Source organism: Orcinus orca, chromosome X (assembly GCF_937001465.1).
Source record: "Orcinus orca chromosome X, mOrcOrc1.1, whole genome shotgun sequence".
Classification (NCBI taxonomy): Eukaryota; Metazoa; Chordata; class Mammalia; order Artiodactyla; family Delphinidae; genus Orcinus; species Orcinus orca.
The window spans coordinates 21465691-21485837 of record NC_064580.1 but is presented as its reverse complement, the minus strand read 5'-3'; the positions used below and the strand labels follow the sequence as shown (position 1 = coordinate 21485837).

Here is a 20147-nt window from a genome sequence, read left to right as displayed (position 1 = left end):
ATGATGAACAACACAATAAATGAAATGAAAAATACTCTAGAAGGGATCAATAGAATAACTAAGGCAGAAGAACGGATAAGTGACCTGGAAGATAAAATAGTGGAAATAACTACTGCAGAGCAAAATAAAGAAAAAAGAATGAAAAGAACTGAGGACAGCCTCAGAGACCTCTGGGACAACATTAAACACACCAACATTCGAATTACAGGGGTTCCAGAAGAAGAGAAAAAGAAAGGGACTGAGAAAATAGTTGAAGAGATTAGAGTTGAAAACTTCCCTAATATGGGAAAGGAAATAGTTAATCGAGTCCAGGAAGCACAGAGTCCCATACAGGATAAATCCAAGGAGAAATACGCCAAGACACATATTAATCAAACTGTCAAAAATTAAATACAAAGAAAACATATTAAAAGCAGCAAGGTGAAAATAACACACAAGGGAATCCTCATAAGGTTAACAGCTGATCTTTCAGCAGAAACTCTGCAAGCCAGAAGGGAGTGGCAGGACATATTGAAAGTGATGAAGGAGCAAAACCTGCAACCAAGATTACTCTACCCAGCAAGGATCTCATTCAGATTTGATGGAGAAATTAAAACCTTTACAGACAAGCAAAAGCTCAGAGAGTTCAGCACTACCAAACCAGCTCTACAACAGCTGCTAAAGGAACTTCTCTAGGTAAGAAACACAAGAAAAGGAAAAGACCTACAATAACGAAACCAAAACAATTAAGAAAATGGGAATAGGAACATACATATCAATAATTACCTTAAATGTAAATGGACTAAATGCTCCCACCAAAAGACACAGATTGGCTGAATGGATACAAAAACAAGACCCATATATTTGCTGTCTACAAGAGACCCACTTCAGACCTAGGGACACATACAGACTGAAAGTAGTAAGAGGATGGAAAAAGATATTTCATGCAAATGGAAACCAAAAGAAAGCTGGAGTAGCAATTCTCATATCAGACAAAATACACTTTAAAATAAAGACTATTAGAAGAGACAAAGAAGGACACTACATAATGATCAAGGGATCAATCCAAGAAGAAGATATTAACAATTGTAAATATTTATGCACCCAACATAGGAGCACCTCAATACATAAGGCAAATACTAACAGCCATAAAAGGGGAAATCGACAGTAACACATTCATAGTAGGGGACTTTAACACCCTACTTTCACCAATGGACAGATCATCCAAAATGAAAATCAATAAGGAAACACAAGCTTTAAATGATACATTAAACAAGATGGACTTAATTGATATTTATAGGACATTCCATCCAAAAACAACAGAATACACATTTTTCTCTAGTGCTCATGGAACATTCTCCAGGAGAGATCATATCTTGGGTCACAAATCAAGCCTTGCTAAATTTAAGAAAATTGAAATTGTATCAAGTATCTTTTCCCACCACAACGCTATGAGACTACATATCAATTAAAGGAAAAGATCTGTAAAAAATACAAACACATGGAGGCTAAACAATACACTACGTAATAACGAAGTGATCACTAAAGAAATCAAAGAGGAAATAAAAAAATACCTAGAAACAAATGACAATGGAAACACGACGACCTAAAATCTATGGGATGCAGCAAAAGCAGTTCTAAGAGGGAAGTTTATAGCAATACAATCCTACCTTAAGAAACAGGAAACATCTCGAATAAACAACCTAACCTTGCACCTAAAGCAAGTAGAGAAAGAAGAACAAAAAAACCCCAGAGTTAGAAGGAAAGAAATCATAAAAATCAGAAATAAACGAAAAAGAAATGAAGGAAATGATAGCAAAGATCAATAAAACTAAAAGCTGGTTCTTTGAGAAGATAAACAAAATTGATAAACCATTAGCCAGACTCATCAAGAAAAAAAGGGAGAAGACTCAAATCACAAGAACTAGAAATGAAAAAGGAGAAATAACAAATGACACTGCAGAAATACAAAAGATCATGAGAGATTACTACAAGCAACTCTATGCCAATAAAATGGACAACCTGGCAGAAATGGACAAATTCTTAGAAAGGCACAACCTGCCAAGACTGAATCAGGAAGAAACAGAAAATATGAACAGACCAATCACAAGCACTGAAATTGAAACTGTGATTAAAAATCTTCCAACAAACAAAAGCCCAGGGCCAGATGGCTTCACAGGCGAATTCTATCAAACATTTAGAGAAGAGCTAACACCTATCCATCTCAAACTCTTCCAAAATATAGCATAGGGAGGAACACTCCCAAACTCATTCTACGAGGCCACCATCACCCTGATACCAAAACCAGACAAGGATGTCACAAAGAAAGAAAACTACAGGCCAATATCACTGATGAACATAGATGCAAAAATCCTCAACAAAATACTAGCAAACAGAATCCAACAGCCCATTAAACAGATCATACACCATGATCAAGTGGGGTTTATTCCAGGAATGCAAGGATTCTTCAATATACGCAAACCAATCAACGTGATACACCATATTAACAAACTGAAGGAGAAAAATCATATGATCATCTCAATAGATGCAGAGAAAGCTTTCGACAAAATTCAACACCCATTTATGATAAAACCCTGCAGAAAGGAGGCAGAGGGAACTTTCCTCAACATAATAAAGGCCGTATATGACAAACCCACAGCTAACATCGTCCTAAATGGTGAAAAACTGAAAGCATTTCCACTAAGATCAGGAAGAGAAGACAAGGTTGCCCACTCTCACCACTCTCATTCAACATAGTTTTGGAAGTTTTAGCCACAGCAATCAGAGAAGAAAAGGAAATAAGAGGAATCCAAATCGGAAAAGAAGAAGTAAAGCTGTCACCATTTGCATATGACATGATACTATACATAGAGAATCCTAAAGATGCTACTAGAAAACTACTGGAGCTAATCAATGAATTTGGGAAAGTAGCAGGATACAAAATTAATGCACAGAAATATCTGGCATTCCTATACACTAATGATGAAAAATCTGAAAGTGAAATCAAGAAAACACTCCTATTTACCACTGCAACAAAAAGAATAAAATATCTAGGAATAAACCTACCTAAGGAGACAAAAGACCTGTATGCAGAAAACTATAAGACACTGATGAAAGAAATTAAAGATGATACAAATAGATGGAGAGATATACCATGTTCTTGGATTGGAAGAATCAACATTGTGAAAATGACTCTACTACCCAAAGGAATCTACACATTCAATGCGATCCCTATCAAACTACCACTGGCATTTTTCACAGAACTAGAACAAAAAATTTCACCATTTGTATGGAAACACAAAAGACCCCGAATAGCCAAAGCAATCTTGAGAACGAAAAACGGAGCTGGAGGAATCAGGCTCCCTGACTTCAGACTACACTACAAAGCTACAGTAATCAAGACAGTATGGTACTGGCACAAAAACGGAAAGATAGATCAATGGAACAGGATAGAAAGCCCAGAGATAAACCCACGCACATATGGTCACCTTACCTTTGATAAAGGAGGCAAGAATATACAGTGGAGAAAAGACAGCCTCTTCAGTAAGTGGTGCTGGGAAAACTGGACAGGTACATGTAAAAGTATGAGATTAGATCACTCCCTAACACCATACACAAAAATAAGCTCAAAATGGATTAAAGACCTAAATGTAAGGCCAGAAACTATCAAACTCTTAGAGGAAAACATAGGCAGGACACTCTATGACATAAATCACAGCAAGATCCTTTTTGACCCACCTCCTAGAGAAATGGAAATAAAAACAAAAATAAACAAATGGGACCTAATGAAACTTACAAGCTTTTGCACAGCAAAGGAAACCATAAACAAGACCAAAAGACAACCCTTAGAATGGGAGACAATATTCGCAAAGGAAGCAACTGACAAAGGATTAATCTCCAAAATTTATAAGCAGCTCATGCAGCTTAATAACAAAAAAACAAACAACCCAATCCAAAAATGGGCAGAAGACCTAAACAGACATTTCTCCAAAGAAGATATACAGACTGCCAACAAACACACGAAAGAATGCTCAACATCACTAATCATTAGAGAAATGCAAATCAAAACTACAATGAGATATCATCTCACACCAGTCATAATGGCCATCATCAAAAAATCTAGAAACAATAAATGCTGGAGAGGGTGTGGAGAAAAGGGAACCCTCTTGCACTGTTGGTGGGAATGTAAATTGATACAGCCACTGTGGAGAACAGTATGGAGGTTCCTTAAAAAACTACAAATAGTACTACCATATGACCCAGAAATCCCACTACTAGGCATATATCCTGAGAAAACCATAATTCAAAAAGAGTCATGCACCAAAATGTTCATTGCAGCTCTATTTACAATATCCCAGAAATGGAAACAACCTAAGTTTCCATCATCGGATGAATGGATAAAGAAGATGTGGCACATATATACAATGGAATATTACTCAGCCATAAAAAGAAACGAAATTGAGCTATTTGTAATGAGGTGGATAGACCTAGAGTCTGTCATACAGAGTGAAGTAAGTCAGAAAGAGAGAGACAAATACCATATGCTAACACGTATATATGGAATTTAAGAAAAAAAATGTCATGAAGAACCTAGTGGTAAAACAGGAATAAAGACACAGACCTACTAGAGAATGGACTTGAGGATATGGGGAGGGGGAAGGGTAAGCTGTGACAAAGCAAGAGAGAGGCATGGACTACCAAACGTAAGGTAGATAGCTAGTGGGAAGCAGCCGCATAGCACAGGGAGATCAGCTCGGTGCTTTGTGACCGCCTGGAGGGGTGGGATAGGGAGGGTGGGAGGGAGGGAGACGCAAGAGGGAAGAGATATGGGAACATATGTATATGTGTAACTGATTCATTTTGTTGTAAAGCAGAAACTAACACACCATTGTAAAGCAATTATACTCCAATAAAGATGTAAAAAAAAAAAAAGAAAAGAAAACCACATGAATAAACCCTGGTACATCCATATAATGGAATACTATGCAGCTATATAGAAATGAGCAAGCAAGAAAGAAAGCCCTCTATGTGCTGGTATGCAGTGATTTCCAGGCTTTTATTTTTAGCATTTCAGAATTTTCATTTTTTTCTGCATTATCAATACAGTTTTATTTCTTTTTTGTTTTCCTTTTTTAATTGAAGTATAGTTGATGTAGGATATCTTCTTAAGTGAAAATATGCCAAGTACAGAAGTATCTATAGAAAATATCCTTTGTGTAAGAAAGAAAAGGAAATAAAAATACATACACGTAATTCCATTCCTCAGCATATGCTCAGAAGAATTAAAAGCAAGTGTTCAAACAAAAACTGGTACACAAAAGTTCATAGCAGCACTGGTCAGAATAACCAAAAGATGGAAACAATCCAAATGCACTACAACTAATAAATGAATAAACAAAATGTGGTCTATCCTTGCAATCTAATAGTATTCATCCCTAAAAAGGAATGAAGTACTGATTCATGCTACAACATGAACGAACCTTGAAAACACTATGCTAAATGAAACAGGTCAGACACAAATGTTCACATAATTGCATGATTCCAACTGTATGAAATATTCAAAATAGGAAATCCAGAGACAGAAAGCGGTTAGCAGTTGCCAGGGGCTGAGGGAAGGAAGACTGGGGAATGACTGCTTAATGGGTATGAGTTTCCATATGGGGTGAAAGAATGTTCTGCAACTGGATAATGGTCATGGTTGCAAACACCGTTAATGCACTAAATGTCACAGATGATAAATTTTCTGTTATGTACTTTTCACATGCCTAAGACTATGAAAAGATTTGTAGCACATTTGTGAAAAACATAAGACAGGGGAATTTAATTTTTTAAAGAGATCATTTGGAGCAGTTTGAAAAGAGAATATAGGCAATGGTCAAAATGTTTAGTAAACAAAATTCAGGTCCTAATAAAGAATATCAAAACAGAAGGTCAATAGAGGTTTGACTAGCAAGGAAGGCTTCACTAAGGGGCTTTAATCTCACCATTGTAGGTTAGCAGGAATTAGATAGGACAACAGGAAACAGAGAAAGAACAGGAGTCAACATTTGAGATGAAATTCTTCCACAATTTTAGGGCTTCTGTTTTGTTTTTGGTTTTTTTTTTTCTTTCTTTCCGCTTTTTTTTTCTTGGCCGTGCCACGCAACATGCGGGATCTTAGATCTTAGTTCCCCAAGTAGGGATCGAACCCAGGCCCCCTGCAATGGAAGTGCGGAGTCTTAACAACTGGACCGCCAGGGAAGTCCCCAATTTGATTTGTTTTATTCGTTTTCCCACTGACTTTTCTTCATTGGGATTTAGTTGATGTTTTTCTCTCTGTTTGAAAACAACATGCCAGGGACTGGATCTACACCAAAAAGAGTTGACCTTTTACTCCCAGGCAAAACTCTACGATTTCTTCTAAGTGTTTAAAGTGGATTGCGGAATTCCATTTCCATTCTGAAGATCTTGGGACCTTACTGGGCTCCTTGGGAAAGACACTGAAACAGCAGCGACTTGTGGGTGAATGGTGACAAAGCATGGAATAGATTTCTAAGATTAGTTCTCCTTCAGAATGTCAAGTCATTCTCTCCACTGATGTATTAGTGGGAAACGATAACATAATGATTACAGAAACAGAGATGGTTCATTTATTCAATAAGTGCTGCACATTTTCTTTGCATTTGCTATTGTGATCAGCATTGAGATGATCAGGACGTGCGTCCTTTCCTCGAGAACCTCCCTGTCCAGTCCAATCTCCTAATTTACAGCTGACAAAACTAATGTCCAGAGAGGTGATGGGACTCATTCAAGATGATATAATTAACAACGCCAGAAACTAACACAAACCTCCTCACTTCAGGGAGGTGAAAAATCACATGGGCTCACTTCATCCTCTTCTTCATGGACTCATAAAAAGTAGGAATAACACAATTAGCCACACTACTATCTAATGGTAGGTACCAGTGTGTAGCGTTCCTACATGACACAGGTTGGCAGAAACCAGGAAGATGATCCACATAATTTAACTAATGAATGAACGAATAACATCCCACATGAAAAAAACATATACAACCTTATTTTTTTGTAAAGGGGAACACAGGAAGGATAATTAGAAACTAATAAAAATGGTTACCTATGGAGATGGGGAGAAATGAAGTAGAAAGCATAGAGGTGAGAGTAAAAGTTATCTAGTCTATTTCTTGAATATCATTTTGATTTTTAAGCCATAAAAATGTTTTACAATACTCAAAAACTAAAATTAAAACAAAAGTAAAAAAAAGGATATTTTTAAAAGCCTAAATTCAAATACAAGCAAAAACAAATGAACCTGTGTAGTAAACTGATACTACAGCACACAGAAAAAAATTACTTCATATAGCTTCTAAACACAACACCGTCACCATACACCCTCAGTAGGATATATGCCAAGAACAAATAAAACTGCAAAGAGGACTTCCCCGGTGGTCCAGTGGTTAAGACTCCGTGATTCCACTGCAGGAGGCACGGGTTCAATCCCTGGTGGGGGAAGTTCCCCATACCATGCAGTGCAGCCAAAAACAAATTTTAAAAACTGCAAAGAAATTGTAAACTTTACTTAGAAGGGTTGTTGCTAGAGGTATAGGTTTAGTAATTCTAAAATTCCCAAAATTATTCTGAGTATATTTTAGAAGACAAGGGTTTTTCACTGAGGGTGAAGCTAAACACAAATATAGATTGGGAAAATGAAGTACCCTGTGGTTTTACACTTGAATCGAATGTATCAGTATGAATTCACAGCATATGTGTATATATAATCTCCTAGCTCTGTTCACTGAAAGGGCCTAGAAACCATTACATCCCAGGAGCAACGAGCACATCCCTCCCCCAGATCTGCTACCATTCTCTACTAAAAGGGACCATGATTCTTGGGAGAAATGGGTGATTCCAGGTCTAGGACAGGAATCAACCAAGGAGAACCTGGAACATCTTGTTGGCCCAGAAAGCAAGGAAATGCTCAAAGACTGATGAGACCATGTCAAAAGGACAGTAGAGCCAGCTCAAAGGGTCTCCCACTGCCAAATCTGTGGTAATTTCCACATCAAACAGAAAAACGATGATAATGGATACTGAACTGTAACAGCACTTTTATTTAAATCCATGAGTTTGAAATGCTAATTTAAAAAAGGAGAGTAAGGGGAATTCCCCAGCAGTCCAGTGGTTAGCACTCGGCACTCTCACTGCCGGGCCAGGTTCAATCACTGGTTGGGGAACTAAGATCTCGCAAGCTGCACGGCGTGGCCAAAAAAAAAAAAAAAAAAAAAAACGGGTAAGGATCATCAGTAGAGGCTGAAAGCACTGGGTAAAAGTTGGTGGGAAAAAGGGATATACACACACTGTTTCAAATTATCACCCCTATTTCCATTAATTACAAAGGTGGAAAGGTAGCTTCACAAGGAAGAGATCTGACAAACATCATCTTAAACCAAGAGATCAAACTTCTTTTCACCAGTAATGGGACAAACTGACCTTATGTGTCCCTGATATGAGTGGCAAGGACACAAGTTCATCTAAATTTTATTTTTGTCAAAATATTTAACCTGATTCTAAGCACAAAACGACAATCAGGCAAATCCCAGGTTGTGGGACATTCAGCAAAACAACCAGCCTGGTCGTTTTTTGTTGTTTTTTTTTTTTAGTTTTATTTTTGGCCACACAACATGGCTTGCCAGGATCTTAGTTCCCCGACCAGGGATCGAACCCACACCCTCGGCAGTGAAAGCATGGAGTCCTAACCACTGGACCCCCAGGGAATTCCGTGGTCCCTTTAAAAATGTCAATGTCATGAAAGACACTGGGCCAGAGAGGGAGGAAGGAGGGATGGTGCTGCTCTCTACACTAAATAAGACTAAAGAGACATGAAAAGCCAAGTGGACACTGCATTTTTAAAAACAGTTATAAAAGACATTACTGGGCTAACTGGGGAAATCTTAATATGGACAAAATCTTAGATAATATCCTGAGAATGGTACTGTGACTAAAAAGACAAGAACCCTTGTTCTTAGGAGATCACCACTGAAGCATGTCTACAACTTACTTTCAATAAATTCACCAAAAACAAAGTCTGCATGTATGTGTCTGGGAAAGGGGAAGAGGGACAAAGTGAACAAATGTCATAAAATGTTAATAATCTACAAATTAAGATGCAGACTTTCTGAAAAGGGTAAAGAGAGCACAGATTTTAGGTTTTGTGGCCACACACGTCTCTTAAGCTGTTGCACATTCTTCTTTGAATTTTTCTTTTCTTTTTTTACACACACTTTAAAAATGTAAAAGCCATTCTTAGCTTGAGGGCTATATAGTAACAGGTATGATTTCCTTCTGGGGTAATGAAATCGATTGTGCTGATGGCTGTACTACTGTAACTATACTGAAAGCCACTGAAATGTTCACTTTAAATAGGTGAATTGTATGGTATGTTAATTATGTCTCAATAAAGCTGTTCAAAAATAAACGGGCCGTAAGTGGGCCATAAACAAACTGGCCGTAAGTGGGCCACAGAGTGCTGACCAGTGATCTACCACTTGGTGGTAATAATGAACTAAACCAAAAAAAAAATTCTGAAGGGAATTTTCCCCTCTCATTTTACAGGAACTAAGTCAGGCTTGTTTACTCAAAAAAATTTTTTTGCCAATGATTGTGTAGCTAAGAAACTATGACACATACATTCATATCATTTTAAATTTCAATTAAACAAAGCAAGTCGACAGAAGTTCTAAACCTTGTTATTGTACTGTACTTCTATCAAAGAGCTAAAATTCTAAGTATGTCACTTCAGTAGGAATGAAAAGACATCAATTCTTGCAGCCCCCAAAATTATCAAGTCTAAAATGACCACAGGACTAAAAGTTCCAAAATAAGTAAGACTAAACTCTTTGGATAACAGAGACATGATACTTCATTTCCTGGTTGTTTACGCTTTTTGCATTTAATTTTCTACATAACTACGCTTCTTTCAACATTAGAACATTTTTTATACTGAAAAACAATTGTGGTAGGTCCTTTATCCTTAAAGAAACTGTGTCAAAGTACCAAGTCATCTGAAATTTTAGACAATTCTATATATCTCAAAATGCAGATACCTTTCTCATGGGAATCAAGGGCATGATCTTCAAGGTCATCATCAAAAATCTCTCGGCCATCCTCCACATAGCCAATACCATCTGCAGGAACAAAATGTAATATCGGGATCAAATTTCTAAAATTGGCCAATAATATTTTAGCCATGACAAAAAGATTAAAAAAAAACCTTTTATACCCACTCAGAGGTTCTCCTGGCCCAGGCCATTTTTAAGTGCAGCAGAATCCTGTTCAACCAGAAGTCAAATGAAACACAGCACCCACACACGTTTTCTGAGTCAAAACCAAAGGATATACAGTTGACCCTTGAACAACCTGGGGGTTAATCCACACATAACTTAGTCAGCCATCAGTATCCACAGTTCTTCCAACTCTGCGGATTCAACCAACCACGGACCATGTAGTACTGTAGTATTTAATACTGAAAAATATCCACATACAAGTGGACCCAAGCAGTTCAAACCCATATTATTCAAAAAAAAAAAAACCCATATTGTTCAAGGATCAACTGTATACTATGCCTGTTTAGGTGAACTAAGGTAATCATTTGGCCCATAAGATCAAAGTTTGCCACAATAGGATGCTTTACAGTACTTCTACTCTACCAGAAGAATAAAAAGTAAAAGAATCGGGCTTCCCTGGTGGCGCAGTGGTTGAGAGTCCGCCTGCCGATGCAGGGGACGCAGGCTCGTACCCCGGTGTGGGAAGATCCCACATGCCACGGAGCGGCTGGGCCCGTGAGCCATGGTCGCTAAGCCTGCGCGTCCAGAGCCTGTGCTCCGCAACGGGAGAGGCCACAACAGTGAGAGGCCCACATACCACAAAAAAAAAAAGTAAAAGAATCAAGATCACCAGAAGTCGGGCTTCCCTGGTGGTGCAGTGGTTAAGAATCCGCCTGCCGATGCAGGAGACATGAGTTCAATCCCTGGTCTGGGAAGATCCCACATGCCACAGAGCAACGAAGCCCGTGCGCCACAACTACTGAGCCTGGAAAGCCGGCAATATAGCTGAGTTCAATTACAGAAGTAGGAACAAAAATATAGTGGCAGGCACAGTCTACACCCCCCTCCCTCTGCTCCGCAGTCAGCACTCACACGCCCAAGAAGTCAAGTCCCACAAACAGGAACCATCGAGCTTTCCACAAGGGCTGTAAGAACATGGGGACCAGCCTCTGCCCGGGGCCCCTGCCAAAGTTACTCTTCACGAGTACAGTCTCCTGTAATCCTCACAGCCGTTCTGTGATATAGAGTTTTCCTACGCCCCATCACATGGGGATGGCCCACAGGTTCCTTCCAATTGCTACAGTCATTTCCTGGAGGATTTATACTATAGCCTGAGGTGTGTGCCTGGCTTCTCCAAAATGTCCCTCAATAAACTTCCTATTTTTCTGATTCCACACCCTCAAATCATGCATTTGAGGAAAACCCAAACCAAAGGTATGACCTTAAGTTAGCGCCTTACATCTGCCCAAGCAAAGCAGCAACTCCACCGAGTGAGAAGCTACGAAAAGCAAATGATACAGTGCCTGGCAGGCGGTTTCTTCCCACATACCATCATCCACAATCCAGTCGTCATCCTGGCGGGCCTGGACCAGCTTCGAGTACTGTTCCTCATCAACTTCTTCATAAACACTTGTGAAGTCCTCTACCTGCCATCGTACAAGTTTGAGAGAGCTTCAAGTGGAGTGAAAGTGTTAAACAATTCTGATGAAAAAATTGTCAAATTCAAAGTGGAATGGCAGCCTGAAGGAGTAGCTGCAACCAAATCATGAGTTCTGACATTCAACACCACTGCAGGATTTTCCTTAAATAGACATCAATTAACTTAGCATTCCTTTTAGGTGGGTGTTAACATAAGATATTAAATGATTCCATTAGCATAATATACTTGTCACACCAGCAATTACTCATCTACTTCATAAAAAACAAACTGAATTATAGCCAATTCTTCATTAGCTGCTTTGGGGATTAGTCACTTGTAATTTTGAGACTGGTTTCTCCTGTACTTGACAAACCTGTAAGACATGCCACCCCCCTCTCCACTAGCTGATGGTGCCCCACAAATGGACAATAATCTTAATAACTGTTCAACCAACCAAATGTAATTCAAAAGGAAAATCTCCCCCATCCATCCCCCTCCAAAAATCAGCAAAACACACACTACGGGTACACTAGAAATGGTTTTTGAGTGATCCCTATTTGTATTACCACCGATTCCCCACCATTTTCAGGTCTTAAAAACTGAGGGCAAGTGCGGAGAGAATGGCAAGGCCTGAAATCATACGGGCTGCCCGACCGCCAGAAGGCCAGAAGACCACAAACTACTGGCCTGAACAGAGCAGACCACCTCAGCACAGTTAAAGCAACAGACAGCATAGATGCACACCACTGCAGTGAGAATTTGGCGGGCTGGTTAGCAAGAACTTAAAGATACCTCGTTAAAAACTCCCCCTTCTCTTGAGAGTTCTGCCTTTTCAAGTGGGGATTGGAGGAAACGACCAACTCCATCTGAAGAGCTAAGATTCTAGGAGAAAACACCTGGACACAGAGCTTTGAGAGCCTGATGGGTAGAGTTGACTGGATTTCTGCCACACCTACCTGGGCTTATGGTAATTACAGGATTAAGCTTAGTTTTTACCTCCGGTTTAATCTACTCAACAGGGATCACTGGCAAACACTGATCTGGCCTTTGATCATTTGATGACAGAAATTACCTGCCCTACCAAATTAAGTTTTTTGACAACCCAAACACAAACTAGTCTAATTAAAATGACTGTACTGACCAACTTTCTTTTTGAGGGGAGAGGGAACTGGCAAGGTTAGCTTTGTTGGCTTAAGTCTATCATGCATACTGTGTCTCTCGTTTAAGCAACTCATTTATATACTATCAAAAGACACCTGAAAACTATTTTTAAAAAATAGTGACAAAGTGAGAGAGAGGCATGGACATATATACACTACCAAACGTAAGGTAGATAGCTAGTGGGAAGCAGCCGCATAGCACAGGGAGATCAGCTCGGTGCTTTGTGACCACCTAGAGGGGTGGGATAGGGAGGGTGGGAGGGAGGGAGACGCAAGCCGGAAGAGATATGGGAACATATGTATATATATAACTGATTCATTTTGTTGTGAAGCAGAAACTAACACACCATTGTAAAGCAATTATACTCCAATAAAGATGTTAAAAAAATAAAAATAAATAAAAAACAATAATAATAAATAAACAATAAAACAAATATTGTTCTAAAATATAAAATAAAATTTAAAAAATTTTTTTAAATATCATTTTGAGGGCTTCCCTGGTGGCGGAGTGGTTGAGAGTCCGCCTGCCGATGCAGGGCACACGGGTTCGTGCCCCGGTCCGGGAAGATCCCACATGCCGCGGAGCGGCTGGGCCCGTGAGCCATGGCCGCTGAGCCTGCGCGTCCAGAGCCTGTGCTCCGCAACGGGAGAGGCCACAGCAGTGAGAGGCCCGCGTACCGCAAAAAAAAAAAAAAAAAAAAAAAATCATTTTGCGTTAAAAAGTCATTTTGACTCAATCTCTAAAAACACTGCTACTGCTCAGCTTGAACTCTTAGAGCCATGCCATTAACATCAGCGATTAATGGGAAATCAGTCACATGGTGTCAACATCTGAAATGCCCCACAGAACTCCTTTATAGAAGTACCTACATTAAAAATGCTTTACTCTTGCTTTACTGTAATCCTTTTAGCAACCCTTTATGATCTGGTTGACTCCCTTAACTTGAATGAATGGTGCCAAATGACAAAAATCCTCTTCTACTTGCTTACTAGCCCAACACAGAACAGGCCATGGCTAAACAGGAACATTCTGAAGCCAGGCTGCCTGGGTTCCAATCAAGGCTCTGCCACTGTGACCTCAGATACCTCCCATGCGAAATGCTGTTAATCACAGTATCTAATTTTATACGGTATTGGAAGGATTGAATAAATGAACATATTTGTAAAAGCACTTAGAACAGTGTTAGCTGAAAAACTGCATTAGTTGCTATTGTTGCTGTTGATATTATTATTTTCTCATATTAATCACTTTCCAGCCCTGAGGCAGTTAACATCCTCAGCGAGTGCCCTCAATGTGAAGCTAGACAATGTTGTGCAGATGGTACCAATCTGCTTTTCTACCTGCAGGGCATCGACAGTGGGTAGAGGAAAAGAGCCAAAAGGGCATCACATTCAATCCTACACGCAGGACACAGCAGAGGGAAGGTCCAAGTCCCTACCGCGCTCCCCTTGCATATGAGATTAGGAACAATTCTCTCCAAGGAGCAGCAGTGCTGGGCTAGACTGCTCAATACCTTATGAGTAAAGTAAAAGCATCTGTAAGTTCCCTCAACGAAGCCATGGAACTTAGCAGAGATGCAGTGTGCTTACTAATTTTAAAATCATCTGTAAGGTGCCTCATAGGAACTTTAAGAGTTCAGTAGTCTCCCATAACCTGTAAATCTACCTCACGCCCATATGTTTGATATTAAGAAATTACTATTATAAGAAGCTTTAAATATATGCATATTTCTAATCAGTGACAAAGGTGACCTAAAATTATCTACAGGCTATGAATTAGATGAAGCACAGGAGAAAAAGCCCAGAAAAATGGTTACTTACTTCATATTTACACTTCTCACCAGCTTTAGCCCTTTTCAGTCTTTCCAGAGCTTCCTGTCGCCCTTTCTTTGATTTCTTCTCTCTCCGGGATCGAGAAGTTACAAAACTCCCTGAATCTGACACAGCTGAAAAGAAGCCAAATTTACATGAGATGTACAAAATTGTCAGCCATCTTCCCTCAAAAACAAAGCAAGTTTTTAGCCAATAGTAATATACAAGTTTAATGTTATACAAATGGATTCTTTTTATAATGGAAATAATTCACAAGCTCAGGGCTGAATCTGCAGCTCCTGTGGCTCTTCAGAAATTTCCAGCTGAAGCAACTGTTATTTTTTTTCCGCCAAAAAGAGAAAAATTCCAAATTCAACTGATATCCCCTGGAGACACTAAAGGGAGATCAGTCGTTAACCCACAACCTTTCCCAGGGAAACGGCAGGCCGTTAAGTGGTTATGAAAGGGACAATTCATTTTGTGTTCTGTTAATCAACATTTGAAAGGCTTTGAGGAGCACCTGCTCTTTGCAAAGTACCAGGCGCTCTGAGAGACACAAAGATAAGAAAGACAGGGCCCACAGACTCACAGAATTTACAATCTGACCTGGGAGATACCTGGCAGACCTCGGAGATACTGTGGGTTCAGTTCCAGACCAACACCCATAAAGTGAATATCGCAATAAAGTTAGTCACACGAATTTTTTTTTTTTGGTTTCCCAGGGCATATAAGGGTTATGTTTACACTATACTGTAGTCTATTAAGTATGCAAAAGCATTATGTCTTTAAAAATACTTTATTGGTAAAAACGCTAACCATCATCTGAGCCTTCAGTGAGTTGTAGTAACATCCAAGATCCCTGATTACAGATCACCATAACAAATATAATAATGAAAAATGTGAGAATTACCAAAATAATGTTAACACAGGGACATGAAGTAATAAGCAAAGGCTGTTGGGAAAATGGCACCAACAGACTTGCCCGATGCAGGGATGCCACAATCTTCAATTTGTAAAAAAAAAAAAAAAAAAAAAAAAGCAGTATCTGTGAAGCACAATAAAGCGAGATATGCTTGTAAGTAGCAACTAACTCTAAAACAATTTTTAGAAGTAACACATGCCCTAACAGAAGTACAGATAAAGTGTCTGGAATTCCAAAGGAAGGATAAATTGGGGGTTGGGAGAATTTAACAAAGGTGGCTCTGAGGAGATTCTTGATTCCACCACTGATTTCCAGGCCTCATGCAGTTGGTTACGACATTAGAGGATGAGGTGAAAGATTACAAAGATTAAAATGTGTTTTGTAGAAAATTACTGAAGTACCAGAGAGCCTCAGTGGTCAGTCATTCAACTTTTGAATTACTCACACTTTGGGTCATCATAAACTGACCACTTCACACACATACTAAAAAGATTTCATCCACAGAATGAAGACTTTCATATGTCAGCTGATGAATACCCAAGCCAAGCAAGACAGTGCCTCCTGCCAGCGATGAGTTGAGGCTCAGCATGACTGCCACCTATGTCTGTGAAATTGAGTACTGTATTGTATTTGTGCTAATTATTTTATAAAAAGTAGTAAGCACAGAAAAGGAGAAGTATTGATAACAGGCATCCTAAAAGCTCCAACCCCCCTGGAACATTCATAACAACATTCAGCTGTTTGACTAAGTGTTTGAAATAGAAGATGCAATTTACAGACCATGTACCAAGTGCTGGCAATAAACTGTTGAAAACTGTATCTTAAAGGTGAGGCATAATTAGAGATTTTTTTTCCTTAGCTTTCTGGAAATGGAATCTCTCTATAACATCTCAGCCTATTGTTTGACTTTCACATTTGACTTTTAAATCCATTTTCAGAAAGGCATTAAGGAATGCAGGTACTTAATGATGACAGCCACAAAATCTTGGGTGTCACTCAAATGATTTCAAAAAATCGTGAGCAGGCCTACATGAAAAGGTTTTGGAGATTATGGAACATGACCACTGAGAGTGAAAAGGTGGCCTCAGTGTATTCCCTTCAAGACTCCCTTGACTCCTTTGTCAGATTATCCTGACAAAAACCATAGGTTTTCAATAAGACGTATTCCACAGGCAACGATGTGCCCCTCTAAGGGTTTGGGGTACAATTACAAATAGGACAGAGTTGCCGGTCCTCAAGGGGCTCCCAGTCAAGGAAAGCAAAAAGACCTGAGGCTCCCACCATCATATAAAGATGGTGCCGTATTAGAGGTAGGAAGCCAGTATTGAGGAAATGTAGAAAACAGAGCCATTAATTTTGCCTGGGAAATCAGAGAAGGCTTCACAGGGGAGGTTCCCAACACAGAAAGAGTAGAACTTCACTATCAGAGTACAGGGTAACAAGGGGCACAAGCAAAGGAAAAGGCATGAGCCAAATTACAAAGGGATGAAAATGCAAGGTGTATTCAGAAACCAAGAGGAAGTCAATGTGGAAGGTAAGCTGGACATGAGAGCATAGAGTGAGTGGGAGATTAGGAAGAAGCGGCACAACCAGGCTCTGCCACTTACTGGGTGACGACATGAGACAACCAGTTAACCTCTCTGAGCTACAGTGGCCAGGTGTCTTGATTTTAAGCTGCCCAGCATCAGAATCTGTGAAGTCCCCCCTCCCTTATGCCCTTGCAGCTAGGGCATGGGCATATAAAATAGGCCCTCCAATTATGAACACCTGCTCAGACTTTAAATCACAAGCTAGTGTAACAAGGAAAGGGGGACGGCTAATGGAAGATTCTAGAAATAGCAACAGCTACAGGAGGATTGAGTACCTGGAACAACAGTGCCAGCAATGTCCCAAGGTACTTGAAGGCTCTAATTTCAAGTACTTGGCCATGGTTGGCAAAAACCTCCTCAATGGACCAGTTTTGTGGCATGATTTTAACCACTGTTCCTAGCTAAGGTGCCCCCTGACTGGCTCTCCGGAGTTTGTGAACACCACAGTATCCTTCAGATAAATTCCTTTTCGGTTTAAATCAACCCGAGTTGGTTCCTGTAGCCTACACCTAAGGACTCTAATGCAGAGCCTCAGGGTCCTCATATGTGAAATGGGGATAATCATGTCTGCTTCATAAAGTTGTTAAGGATTAAATGAAGATGCTTGGCTTACTTTGTACTCAGCAATACAGGAGCTCACTTAATGTGTATGTGTGTGTGTGTACAGATGCACACACATATGCCAACACCTCACAATTAGCACTAACATGGTCTAGCTTCTAGAAAACAAAAATAAAGCAAAGCCGTTTTCTCAGGGAAGCCCCAATATAGCACTGCATATAATTACATGTTTACATCTCAACTCCATGAAGACAAAAACCATGCCCAGCTTACCTACCACTGTAACACCAGAGCCTGACAGAATGCCTATACCTCGTAGGTACATAATGAATATTTGCTGAATGAACCACTATACCTGCTTTTTTTAATCATTAAACTCTCCCCTATCCATTTCCATATACAGTAACAGCTAGTTATAGACCTTTCAACTTTTCACAGCCACCCCATCTTCCAATACTTAAGGAGAAAAAAGGCCTAAATTTTCCTTTATGGAATATGTCTCCAATGCTTCAAGTAGGTAAGTTAGCAAAAACAAAAAAAAAAGAAGCAGCAGCATGAAAAAAATCCAGTTACCAAAGTTTAAATATTTGGTTCAAAATTACCATCTAGAGTACCCCCACCACCCCCCAAGGCAGACACACACAAGGCTGCAACAGTCTTTCAGGTAACAATCTTTCCAAGTCGGCTGGAAAGGAAAAATTCCAGTCACAAGTCCCCAGCCACTCATCAACACCATGACTTAAGAGGGATCTCAAGATTGCACGATGTCCTCCAAAGAGTGATTTCTTGATGTTCACGGAGAACGTAATTTTTAGTGTGAAGAAAGGGCTTAGCGACATATCACTGATGGAGGGCTGCAAAGACTGTTCACATACATCCCACATTCCATTTGTAATTCAGGCTAGTGGGCTCTCCAAAACAAATTGTCTTAAAAAGCGAAAGGCTAGAAGAACAAATTGAAATCTGTGATTTACGACTAGGTGAATGCAAAGGAAGCTGATTAGGAAGCAAGTTCTCATTAATGGTGATGTATTTGAGTGACAGGAGATGTGATGCTTGAGCTGAGAGTGAAGCAACTAATTTTAAGTTGGAAGTTCACTGAAGTCACACTTTAGTTGCACACTGCTCAAAACTCAGAAATCAGACAAATCCATTTGCATTTTTGTATTCTATTTCTGGAGATAGAATACTACCACTAAAAACGGAGTAATATACAAGGCATCCGAAATGCTGCTGAACTGATACTTTTTTTTAGAAGCTTCACCTGAGATGACTAGATTGTGAACACTATTTCTGTGCGGCACCTGAAGAACTTTCCATAGAATTTGAAAAAAAATTGTTAATGCATAAAGTAGAAACCTATTACCTACAAAGACAAAACGCGTTTGTATCTTCACGTGACAGCACTTAGAGCTTTCTTTCCTGCTGAGGTACAACGTGTAACAACCTCCCCAGCAGTTTCTACCAAGAGAAGGGCGCACATCCGTTCCGTCCCAGCCCTCAAGCGGACACCTGGGGCGGGAGCAATGAAATACTTTCGGCCAACACTGTGCCCCACCGGCGCCAGTCTCATGAAGGTGTGCCCAGCACGTGGGATGAGATTCACCAAAAGAAATAAAAAGAAAGGCAGCCAAGTGCGGAGACCCGCAGTGAGAGAGGTGAGGCAGCCTCCCAAACAAAAAGCCCCGCAGGGGGTTGCTCGGGCTTGCCAGGACCCCACAGCCCTGCAAAGAAGACCTGTCCGAGGCCTCACAGGTTCCAGTCCTGGACGTCCGAGGTCCGCGCCCAAAGAGACCGGCGGGTCAACCCGGGCGTGCGCCTACCTAAGAAAAAAATAAAACAGAGCCCCCACCACCCACAATCATGCCACAGTCTCCGCACTCCCAACTGGGGACCCCGCGCGCGGGGTCATCTCTCACCGCTCGCCCCCAGCTCGCAGTCATCGCCGTACGCCAGCGCCATGGTCCCGGAGTCTTCCGATTCCGCGCCAACCAGCCCGAAACTGGCGCGGAGGCCGACACAGGCGCCACCCAGAAAGCCAATCAGCAGCTCCGGAGGCTGCCGACTTCCGCCCGGAAGGCCACTGACGTGCCGCGCCGCGCCGCGCAGCGCCCCGCCCCCGGCCTTCCCGCGGGCGCGCGTTTGGCGCCCCGTGATGACCCCTTAGGGAAAAGAGCGAGCGGCTGGGGAGGCCGTGGAGAGCAGAAAAAGAAAGCGGTCGGGCGCTGGAAAAGAGCCTCCTGGAGACTCGCTGCGCAGGCGCACCCATGCTGATGGGAAAAGATTTGGGCCCCTTGGAGTAGGAGCTTTCTGGTTCTGAGGGTTGATTTTCCGAGAAAAGGGGCGCGGGAGGCAGTAGGGTGGGCGTGGTTGAACGGGTTTCCC

General features: G+C 40.7%; 1 protein-coding gene across 4 annotated transcripts in view; it reads right to left on the bottom strand.

Annotated features, from left to right (window-relative positions):
- The window catches only part of POLA1 (DNA polymerase alpha 1, catalytic subunit), a 305604-nt gene extending 285775 nt beyond the window's left edge, over positions 1-19829 (bottom strand). For 3 of the 4 annotated variants that reach the window (XM_033415099.2, XM_033415097.2, XM_033415101.2), the window contains exons 1-4: positions 19682-19829; positions 14700-14824; positions 11629-11725; positions 10080-10160 (exon numbers count right to left, since the gene is read on the bottom strand). In XM_033415099.2, the coding sequence (XP_033270990.1) occupies positions 10080-10160; positions 11629-11725; positions 14700-14824; positions 19682-19724 (346 nt within the window). In that variant the 5' untranslated portion in view covers positions 19725-19829. The remainder of the gene's footprint in view (positions 1-10079; positions 10161-11628; positions 11726-14699; positions 14825-19681) is intronic. The other variant, XM_033415096.2, reaches the window with a different exon arrangement.
- Between the last annotated feature and the right edge of the window lie 318 nt (positions 19830-20147).